This window comes from Neovison vison, chromosome 3 (genome assembly GCF_020171115.1).
Source record: "Neovison vison isolate M4711 chromosome 3, ASM_NN_V1, whole genome shotgun sequence".
NCBI lineage: Eukaryota > Metazoa > Chordata > Mammalia > Carnivora > Mustelidae > Neogale > Neogale vison.
In genome coordinates, this window is record NC_058093.1 from 39,898,997 (window position 1) to 39,910,865 (window position 11,869).

Here is an 11,869-nt window from a genome sequence, read left to right on the forward strand (position 1 = left end):
ATTCAGTGAACGAATTCAATTTCCAGCAATTCCAAGGACTTGTTTTTGACTTCCATTCCTCCTCATTCTTTTTTTTTTTTTGTTTTGTTTTTTATTTTTATTTTTTTTTCCAATTTATTTATTTTCAGAAAAACAGTATTCATTATTTTTTCACCACACCCAGTGCTCCATGCAAGCTCTTCCCTCTATAATACCCACCACCTGGTACCCCAACCTCCCACCCCCCTGCCACTTCAAACCCCTCAGATTGTTTTTCAGAGTCCATAGTCTCTCATGGTTCATCTCCCCTTCCAATTTACATTCCTCCTCATTCTTGATCCCAAATCGCCTCCAAAGCACTCTCTTCCTGCATGTTTCATGTCACCTTCCCTCCTCTGTTACTCTCCAGGATCTTGAAAATTAAGCTGCTCAACACCTACTCATCTCTCTTTTAAGATCCTATCCCAAGGACAATTCTAAAGCCTTCAACATCTCCAGGAGTAGTCAACCTTCCTCTGAGATACTACAGCACTTTATGCTACTTAGGCACTTATTTTGTGACGCTTGAAATATAGCCATAAAAAGAAAGGGGGTGGCCTAATTGTATGACATTTCTGTAGTCAGAACCTCCAGGTTCTGCCTTAATCTCAGGGATAATGTCATCAATCCTTAATTTCCCATTTTTTTATAAAGTGAGTAATTATATAGAGTTGTTGCAATAATGTAATAGTATATTAAAGTAGTTTGAAAAACTGAAAAAGACTATAGGAATGTCAAATATTATTAGGTCATCCCCTTTCTTCTTATGGCTATATTTAAAGTGTTATTTATATTAGAGTTATTTGTTTAGTTCTCTAGATTTTCTCTAAATTCAGAGACAGTAATTACTTTCCAGGACTCTGAATCAGTGGGTCCACAATACACTAAATAGAATACTTCATCAATACTGAGCATCTAAGAAAAGAGTTGTCTGAAAAACAAAATGGAAATGAAGTCTTGTTTTAATTATGTCAAATTACAAACAATGTTTTGCCTATTTTAGGTGTAGCTCCTATCTAAATAGAAATACCTGCTGCAAAGCATCCTCGTTAATGAAGAATGATTGTCACCAAATCAAAGAATTGTGGTGTTGGAAAATGATTTGAGTCCTTCCGGAGATCATCTCTCTAACACTTTATCTTGATGCACACAAAATTTCCCTCTGCAATCCTCCTGATGGACAGGAACATCCATTTGCTGCTTAAAATACTTTCTGGAAAACGTTCCCCACCCCCTTTCAGGTAATTGGGCTAAAAAAACTTTGTCCTCTATAACATCTACCCTTCACTGAGAGCCAAATAGAATACATTTAATTCTTTCTCTCTAGAACAGCTTTTTAAACTTTAGAACACTCACATCCCTTGCTTAATTCTTCATCTTCAGGTCAAACCTTCCCATTCTCCACATGATTCCAGTGCCTCTCCTCTGGACCAGGTGGACTTAGCCATGACCTCTCATTATAGACCAAACAAGTTCCTCACATGTGGGACTTCTTTGCCAATCACGAGATTTTTATGGATATTAGACTGTAAGAAAATATACTTGTTTTTCTTCTCAGCTTCAAAATTATCATCAGGTCAAAAGCAAAAAAAGAACCTACTCATCTTAACTTCTTGAAAATCTGAGTTTTAAGTATTCAGGCACTGGTTGGAAACTTCTTGACAATCTGAGTTTTAAGTATTCAGGCACTGGTTGGAAACTTTAGGTTACTAGTCACGATAGACTTTTTTTTTTTTTTTAAAGATTTTACTTATTTATTTGACAGAGAGAGAGATCACAGGTAGGCAGCAGCAGGCAGAGAGAGAGGGGGAAGCAGGTTCCCTGCTGAGCAGAGAACACAATGCGGGGCTCGATCCCAGGACCTTGAGATCATGACCTGAGCTAAAGGGAGAGGTTTAACCCACTGAGCCACCCAGGTGCCCCGTCACAATGGCCTTTAAACTATCTTCCTATGATGCTAAAGCTCAGGAATAGGGATTGGTCTGTACGTTCAGAAGTTAAGTTTTCCTTTACCATGCAGATTTGAGGCTGCGGACTGCTTACAAGGGAGGCCTCTGAGCCAAAAGTGAGGTCAAGCTTAATAGGAACCCAGAGCTGCCAAACCTCAGCACCACTGCTAGCCCTTTATCAAATACAGTGACAATATAGCCAGAATTTTTCATGGGAGTCTCACCATATTCTGTTGCATTTCTCCAGAAGTTACTATAATGTTTCACTATAAACCATATATAGAATCCTCAAGGAAATTTAGAAGATCTGAAGACTATCTAATTATATTTCAAAATTCCTCCCCAAAATGTGAAAGCAGGAATTCCCATTTAAAAATCCTAAATAACATGATCGATAGGGCATAACTTCACTTAATCCATTCAGGGTAATAATAACAACTTCTCATCCTGGAAAACACACTACCAATCATAATCTACATGAAGTTTATGACTGGACAATCTGTGATCAACACTGTTCATTGGCTTTATGAGTACTGTGTTTTGGTTGCTTCCCCAGAGCTTGAGTTGATAAACAAAAACTGTATTTTAGAAAATCATAAACTCAAAAATCAAACTCAATTTTAACACCTGGCCAAGGCATATATTAGGGAATATTGACTTTCTTTTTTTTTCTTTTTTTAAAGATTTTATTTATTCATTTGAGAGAGAGAGACAGTGAGAGACAGCATGAGTGAGGAGAAGGTCAGAGAGAGAAGCACACTTCCCGTGGAGCTGGGAGCCTGATGCAGGATTCAATCTCAGGACTCTGGGATCATGACCTAAGCCGAAGGCAGTGGTCCAACCAACCGAGCCACCCAGGCGTCCCAGGGAATACCGACTTTCAAGAAAAGTTCAACAGTCTACTATTTTTAATAAGGAAATCTAAATGAATAGAAGATTTAAAGCCAAATATTTTTGACTAGAAGTAAAGTCAAAGATCAAAATGCTATGAGAGGGGCGCCTGGGTGGGTGGCTCAGTGGGTTAAAGCCTCTGCCTTCGGCTCAGGTCATGGCCTCGGGGTCCTGGGATCAAGTCTGGCCTCCGGCCCTCTGCTTAGCAGGGAGCCTGGCTTCCCTTCCTCTCTCTCTGCTTGCCTCTCTGCCTACTTGTGACCTCTGTCACATAAATAAATAAAATCTTAAAAATAAAAAAAAGATGCTATGAGAAAGAGGATGTGGGGGATCCAGGACCAAACTATGGAGAGGGAATGAAAAAAAACACGTGTAAGTTACTTTCAGAAACCTTCTGAGCCAAACTAGTTCCTTTTCTGCTAAGCTGTCATAAATTGAAATGTAACTACTTCCCAGAAAACAAGGTAAACACTAGGCATACATCAATGTTTACTAATTAAATCATTTCTTCAAACAGGCAAAACAGAAATATTCTATTTTCTTTGTAAGAGAATAACAGCATGAAGGCACTGGTTTACCTCAGGAAAAAAAAACTGGCTTTGCAGCAATATTATTACCACTGTTATTGTTATAATGTTAATAATTATTAATAAAACAAATAATAACATAGTTAACATTTATTACTTACTATGTGCCAGGCCCTATATTAATTATTTTATATGCAGTCTCATGTAATTTTAACAACATTGTGAGGAAATTATACGGATACTGAGGTTTACAGTTTGAATGCTCTATCTAGGGTAACAATGCTGAAGGCAGTAAGTCTGAACCTCGAGTCCACGCTCTTAACCACTGAACTCTTTAACTACTGTTCTGCTCTGCTGCAGTTATTCATAAACTTTCTCCATAAAAGCTACACACACACACACACACACACACAGAGCAAGTGAAGTGTCCGTTTTCCCCCAAATAGTTGTCAATACTGAATATTATTGATTTTGATTTATTTATTTATAGTAGGCTCCATGGCCCTTGTGGGGCTGGAACCCAAAACCCAAAGATCAAGAATTGCATGCTCAGGCACCTGGGTAGCTCAGTCATTAAGTATCTGCCTTCAGCTCAGATCCTGATCCCAGGATCCTGGCATCAAGGTTGGTATCCAGCTACCTGTTCAGCCGGAAGTCTGCTCCTCCTTCTCCCTTTGCCCCTCCCCCAGATTGTGCACTCTCTCAAATAAATGAATAAAATCTTTAAAAAAAAAAAAAAAAAAAAGGAGGGGTGCCTGGGTGGCTCAGTGGGTTAAAGCCTCTGCCTTTGGCTCAGGTCATGGTCTCAGGGTCCGAGGATCGAGACCCGTATCAGGTTCTCTCTGCTCAGTGGGGAGCCTGCTTCCCCCATCTCTCTGTCTGTTGCTTTGTCTACTTGTGATCTCTCCCTGTCAAAAAAAAAAAATCTTTAAAAAAATAAAAATAATAAAAATAAAAGAGACGTATGCTCTACTGACTGAGCCAGCCAGGAGCCCCTATTGTCAACTTTTTAAATTTTTGTTAATTAATTGGGAAAAAAGAGACAGTCTGTTGATTTATTAAAGTTGAACATCTCTTAATATATTCATTGGCTACTTGTAGTTTTCTTCTGTGAACTCTTTGTTCATATTCTTTGTCCATTTTGAGTTAAACATTTATTTTATTTTTTAAAAAGATTTATTTGAGATAGAGAGCGAGAGAGAGCACAAACAGGGGGATGGGGCAGAGGGAGATGCAAGCTCTTCAGTGAGCAGGGAGCCAGGCGTGGGTCTCAATCACAGGACCCTGAAATCATGACCTGAGCTGAAGGCAGACGCTTAACTGACTGAGCCACCCAGCTCACCCATTTATTTTACTGATTCGTAGGCAGTTGTTTATTTTTTTAATTTTTAAAATATTTTATTTATTTGCTTATTTTTGAGAGGGGGAGAGAGAGAGAAAGGGAGAGAGAGAAAGAAGGAGAGGGAGAATCTTTTTTTTTTTTTTAAGATTTTATTTATTTATTTGACAGAGATTACAAGTAGGCAGAGAGGCAGGCACAGAGAGGGGGAAGCAGGCTCCCCGCTGAGCAGAGAGCCTGATGTGGGGCTCAATCCCAGGACCTGAGATCATGACCTGAGCCAAAGGCAGAGGCCCAACCCACTGAGCCACCCAGGTGCCCTGGAGAGGGAGAATCTTAAGCAGGCTCCATGCCCAGTGCAGAGCCTGATGTGGGGCTTCATCGCATGACCCTGAGCTCAAGACCTGCGCCAAAATCAAGAGTCAGATGCTTAACTGACTGAGCCACTCAGATTATTATTAATTAAAGATTTTATTTTTAAGTGATCTCTGTGGGTCTCAAACTCACGACCTCAAGATCAAGAGCCACATGTTCCATCAACCGAACCAGTCAGGTGCCCCTGGTGGCAATCATTTATATTCTAGATATTATATTAACTTCTGGAGTACAAGTAAATGGGGCAATTAGCTAATCTTCAAAGGAAAAGTTAAATCACTACTTCATATCCTAGACCAAAGCAAATTCCAAATGGTATAAGAATAATAAAATTATATGGGCGCCTGAGCCACCCAGGTGCCTCCCCTATTTTTTTTTAAAATAGATTTTATTTATTTCTTTGACAGAGAGAGACACAGCGAGAGAGGGAACACAAGCAGGGGGAGTGGGAGAGGAAGAAGCAGGCTTCCTGAGGAGCAGGGAGCCTGATGTGGGGCCTGATGTGGGGTTCGATCCCAGGACCCTGAGATCATGACCTGAGTTGAAGGCAGATGCCTAATGACTGAGCCACCCAGGTGCCTCAAAGTAAGTGAGAGGAAAAAATGTTCTTAAGAAATCATAAGGCAGGGGCGCCTGGGTGGCTCAGTGGGTTAAGCTGCTGCCTTCGGCTCAGGTCATGATCTCAGAGTCCTGGGATCGAGCCCCGCATCGGGCTCTCTGCTCAGTGGGGAGCCTGCTTCCTCCCCTCTCTCTGCCTGCCTCTCTGCCTGCTTGTAATCTCTGTCTGTCACATAAATAAATAAAATCTTTAAAAAAAAAAAAGAAATCATAAGGCAGAGAAAACACATTTACAATACTGTATACCATAGCTATTTAAAAAATTCTTGTGTAAGTGGACCTGCACAGTTTAAATCAGTGTTGTTCAAGGGCCAACTGTATTTATGTTGAGGAAAAGCAGTTTGAAGAGGAAGAACAGTGCATTATACAGGGTACACTGGAAAACTTGTATAAAAGGACTATAACAAATTTATGTCATGGAAAGCAATTAAAGGGACGCGTGGGTGGCTCAGTCAGTTAAGCATCTGCCTTCAGCTCAGGTCATGATCTCTGGGTCCTGGAATCAAGCCCTGAATTGAGCTCCCTGCTTAGCAGGGTGCCTACTTCTCCTTCCCCCTCTCCTACTCCTCCTGGCTTATAGTCTCTCTCTCTGACAAATAAGTGAATAAAATCTTAAGGAAAAAAAAAGATGGCAATTAAAAGTAAAAATCTTTGCAAGTTATGAACATGGTAAATTAATTATTAGGAGAAAAAATAAGTTACAAAATAATGCTTATGATTCAATTCTTATAAAAGCAAATATACTACATTAGCCATATTGGAAGGTTATATTAAAATATCAATAAAGGTCATTTCTGGGGGCTGAGGTTGGTAATGGAAAAATTAAGTACCACTTTAAAACAGCACAAGAAGTTAGATTTCTCCCACATATAATTTGTGTAAAAAATTCCAGGTGGATTAAAGAGCTAAACATTAAAAAGAGATGGGAACATAGAATATTTAATCTTGAGATAAGAAAAGTTTTGTTTTGTTTCTTTAGTCATAACAATTAATTTAATCTGTATTGCAAACTTATAAAGTAGATACTATGATTTTTATCTGTTTGAATATTAAAAAAATGGATGGGAAGAGACAGTGGAGTGACTTGCCCAAGGTCAGGAAGGTCTTCTTATGACACGAAATGCAAGGGTGCCTGAGTGGCTCAGACGGTTAAGAATCGAACTCTTTTTTTTTTTTTTTAAGATTTTATTTTATTTATTTGAGAGAGAGAGACAGTGAGAGAGAGCATGAGCGAGGAGAAGGTCAGAGGGAGAAGCAGACTCCCCATGGAGCTGGGAGCCCGATGTGGGACTCGATCCCGGGACTCCAGGATCACGCCCTGAGCCGGAGGCAGTCGTTTAACCAACTGCGCCACCCAGGCGTCCCAAGAATCGAACTCTTGATTTCAGTTCAGGTCATGATCTCAGAATGGAGAGATCAAGCCCTGAGATGGCTCCACATCAGGGGGAGTCTGCTTGAGATTCTCTCCTTCTTCCTCCCCCACTTTTCTTGATTGTGCCTGTGCGAGGGGGTGTGATGCATGGCCCACATGCGCGTGCTCTCTCTCTCTCACTCCAGTAAATAAATCTTTAAGACACAAAATGCAGGGGTGCCTGGATGGCTCAGTTAGTTAAGCGTCTGCCTTTGGCTCAGGTCCTGATCCCAGGGTCTGGGGATTGAGTCCCGCATCAGGCTCCCTACTCAGTGAGGAGCCTGCTTCTCCCTCTCCCCTCCAGCTTGGGCTCTCTGTCACTATTTCTGTCTCTCTCTCTCTCTCAAATAAATTAAAAAAAAAAAAAGACACAAAATGCAGATATCACATGTAAAATATTGATGAATTTAAAATGATAATTTAAAACTTGTTCAACAGGAGCACACGGGTGGCTCAGTCAGACAAGCATCTGCCGCCTTCAGGGTCCTGGGAGCAAGCCCCCAGTTGGGCTGCCTGCTCAGTGGAGAGTCCACTTCTCCTTCTCCCTCTGGCCTCCCCCCACACCATGCTCTCTCAAATAAACTCTTTGAAAATAAATAAATAAATAAATAAATAAATAAATAAATAAAATTTGTTCAATAAAAAAGGAGATGAGCAATACATTGATGAAAAATATTTGCAACATACAGAACAGGCAAATAATATTAAAATAAAGAACACCTACAAACCAGTAATAAGAAATTCAATAATAAAATGGGCAAAACCAAAATCAATAGGCAATTCATGGAAAAGAAACTGCCAAACAGAATATTTTGCAACTTCTCTAATAATAAGAAGAACTACTATAGGAATGCCTGAGTGGACTCAGTCAGTTAAGGGTCTGTCCTTGGCTCAGGTCATGATCCCAGGGTCCTGGGATCGAGTGCCACATCTGTCACATCAGGCTCTTTGCTCAGCAGGGAGCCTGCTTCTCCCTCTGCCTGCCTCTCCCCCTGCTCAAGCACTCTCCCTCTCTCTGACAAATAAGTAAAATCTTAAAGAAAAAAAAAAAAGAGCTACTATATAATGTTTACTAGGCATCAGGTGCTTTTCTAAATGCTTCAGCTATCAACTCATTCGATCTTCGCAACAGATGAGGAAATGGAGGCATAGGTTAAAGAAGCTGCTCACAGACACACAACCAAGAGTACAAGGCTGGGATTCCAACACAGACAGTACAGCTCTACAGTCCAGAATTGCTGTATTTAACCACTATGCTCCATTACCTATTCAGGAATCTAGGTATCCAGGGAAATACAAACTAAAACAAGGTATTACTTGTCTAAATTGTCAAAAATATAAAAGACAGACATAGTCAATGTGGAAATGAGCACTGTCATTGTTGGTAGGAGAATATAATGGAGCTTTTTTTTTTTGGTAGAAAATACTTAACAGAAACAGATGCAGTGGAAGTTCAGAAAAACAATTTACCCAATAATAAAGAGGGACAATAGGTAGTTTGTTTTACGAAAACATTGTTTTTGTCCTGAAGGTAATGGGCAAATTCTAGAACTCCTTTCCCTTTCTCTCTCAATCCTCAGATGTCAATAAAGGCTACCAGAGGATGAGTATCTTCTTGCTACCATGTTAACTTTTTTATGTGGCTTCTTCTGTTAAGATTTAATCAGCTCAGGTCAAACCTTCTCTGAAAGTCTGTTTCTTAACACACTAAAGTCATCATTGAACTGGTTAATTCACCTGCCCTTTATGGGGCTGATGAAGGTTCTGCTTTCTACTCTTTTCCACATTTGTCCCTTGGCCTCTTTTTCAACAGTTTCACCAGACTGAGCCCAGACTGAGGTAAGAAGTTAAATTTTCCCCTTCTGCTTTGTCTGAAAGCCATGGATTTTTATTTTTATTGTTCTCAGCAATGTGTTTTCTCCAATCGCACAAAAATGGTGCTTCTGAAATCGCTCAATTCTCCAGTCTCCGGTTTTACTGTCTACAGCACACACGTTAAGTAACAATATAAATTACTTAAGTGAAAAATAAAATTTGTGTCATAGCTTTTCTAACACATCAGCCATCCCTATTTACTTATAGGTGCTATTATGAAGAGAAACACCAAAAGGTACATGGAGCTATAAAAGAGGCTGTTACTAAAATTCACTACGTTAAAGTACTGAAAAAGTTTATCAGGAATGGCATTAGGCCCAGGTGATAACGCCAATCGGTTTTTTTTTCCGGAAGAAGCATAGCAGGTCGGCTTCCATTTGAAACTTCTTATTTGCAAATCCAAAGCATCCTGTAACTTTTTTGCATTTTGTGTTCTAAAATTTACTACCGAATTGGTCTCTGACGGTGACAAAGCAATTAAAATTTGCAGGGTGAAATGGGCATTGTGAAAACACAGGCAGCTCAGAGAAAAGTGCCTCACTCAATCTCCTTTTAGGGGAACAGATCTAAAGTGAGGACTACAATTTCACCGAGAGAAGAATTTGAGAATGTCCCATATTGTACGCACACCATGTAAAAAGAGAAAAAGGTCAGCAGGAAAATCTGAAATTGGAATGTCCAGGATTGCATTTTTTTTTCATACGCATTCTATGGTTACAGATCGACCCTCCATTACAACACGAGGTTTCCTCATTACTTTAAGGAGCGAAGGTTGCACAAGCGGCACAACAGGCCCAAGGCAATGATTTCTCTATCCTGCTAAATCCTACGGTCTCCCCAACGTAATCAAGTAATTGCTGGACAGCTCCACCTTGTCTACGCGTTAACCACACAAACGCGAAGGAGCAGATACCTTTGCCAGGAGTCCCAGTGCAACACCACAACACTTCAAGGCACCTCACGCAAGAGTTTAGGGTCCTCACTTCGCTGGACAGAAAAGCGAAAAGCTGAGAAAGAAGCAGCCACCATCCAATGCCTCAAAAGGCCAAGACAGAGGTAAGATAAGGTCGATCCCGGGCTTCTCTTTGCCCACCTTCCTCGGCTCCAGCCCTGGAAGGAGCCACAAGTGAGGCAGAGAAGTTGTGGAAACAAGGCGGGGGTCGAGTGGGACAGGGGAACCCGGGAGAGTTTAGCGCAAGTATTTGCATTTGTCCCACACAAGGTCACTCGCTCCGAGTCACTTTTTCCTGCTCCCCCGGGGGCTTCCCGCCAAACGGGCTGCGGGGCTCCGAGTCCAGCTCACCGCGCCCCCTCAGTCCTTCCCTACGGGCCGCAGCCCCTTCCCGGCCTCTGGGTGCGGCCCGAGGCTCGGACCCTAGCCGGCCTCCCCGAATCCCGTTTCCGACGCCAGGCGCTTCTCCCAACCCAGTTGCGTCCGGGGTCCTCCGCCTCCAGTCCCCGGGGCTCCAGACAACGTCCCCTTCCTCCCTCAGGACGCCCCCTGCCTCGCCTCCAGTGCCCGGTCCCACAGGGGGCCCCGGACGCCGTTCCCTCTGTCCCTCCAGCCGCGCTCCCGTCCGGTGCCCACCTCGCGCGGCCCCCGCCCCCGGCCCGTCTCCTCAGCTAGAGGCCACCTCCCAAGTCCTCCCGGCCCCGCCCCGCTCCCGGGCGGATACAGTTTGAAGCCCCTCAGGATCTCCCTGGCCCGCTCGTCCTTGGCTGACATGTTGCGGCGGCCGCCGCCCGCGGCTCTCTCACGCTGGCCCGGCGGAGCCTCGCAGACGGTGCCCACGAACGGAGGACTGAGCCGCAGCCCGGCCTGGAGACCTCGGGCGAGCAGAGGCAGCGGCCAGACCCGGACCGGCCTCTCCCTCCCCTTAGCTCCCGCTCCTGATCCCTTCTCGTTCCCCCTAGCCTGGGAGCGCCCGCCCCAAAGCCAATGGAAAGCTCACCTCGCCGATTGGCACCCTAAGCAGCCAATAGAAACACTCAGCGGCTTCGCAGGGGGTGGGCCTTGCTCCTGGTCGCCCAGTCCCGCCCCGCCCCCAACCGCCATTTCGTGCTCGAGCGCGCGGGGCCTCCGCATGATGGACGCCCGGAAGCCGGGACAACAAAGGCCCCAGCGCAGGGGCTGCTCGTCCTGCTGATCTTTCCGCTGCTCGCGAGGCGAAGATGGCGCCCAGACGCTGAAACTATGTCAGAGTATTGGGAGAAATGGGCTCTTTCACCTCATCCAAGCATCCGAGTGGGTGCGCGAGCTGGCCCCCGGCGAGGGGGGCGGGGCGGCATGCATGGCCTCGTATGCGCACAACCCTGGGGTGTGCATCTTGACACGTGTGCACAATCTCGGGCTAGTGCGCACGCCCCAGTATGCCAAATTTGTTTGTGCACCATCTGACGTGCACTAACCGGTGGATTTCCACGTGTCTTCTGTGTGCTGCATCTCGAGGATGCTTCCACCCGAGTATGCACACAATTGTTTTTGCTCCGACTGGCTGCCTACACAGGTCCGTGTATGTACGGACTCGGGTTTACATGAACCCAAGATGTGCACAGGTGCGTGGATTCGTGAATCTGGTGTATACAGCAAACTGCCTTGGGCTGTGTGCAGACCCATGAGTGCAAGCTCAGCCACCTGCATTTTGTAGCAGCCGTGAAAATGATCATGTTTCTGGCCTGTTTTGGATTCTTTTAACTTTGCTGAGTTTACATGCAAAGCATAACCACCTGCCTACTACTCTATGCTATTCTTAACCTTTCCTCTATTCTTTCCTCCCGGCTCATTGGGTTCGTGCCATGGCCCCCAATTTGCAATGGGGTCACAGTGACAATGATGGACAGTCGGTGAGAGAAACAAAGAAGTGGG

At 43.7% G+C, this 11,869-nt stretch overlaps 1 protein-coding gene across 1 annotated transcript in view; it reads right to left on the minus strand.

Annotated features, from left to right (window-relative positions):
* Nucleotides 1–10,909, minus strand: part of LOC122902414 (retinal rod rhodopsin-sensitive cGMP 3',5'-cyclic phosphodiesterase subunit delta) — a 51,817-nt gene extending 40,908 nt beyond the window's left edge. The window contains exon 1 of the mRNA XM_044241848.1: nucleotides 10,680–10,909. Coding sequence (XP_044097783.1) covers nucleotides 10,680–10,729 — 50 coding nt within the window. The 5' untranslated portion in view covers nucleotides 10,730–10,909. The remainder of the gene's footprint in view (nucleotides 1–10,679) is intronic.
* Nucleotides 10,910–11,869: the final 960 nt, after the last annotated feature.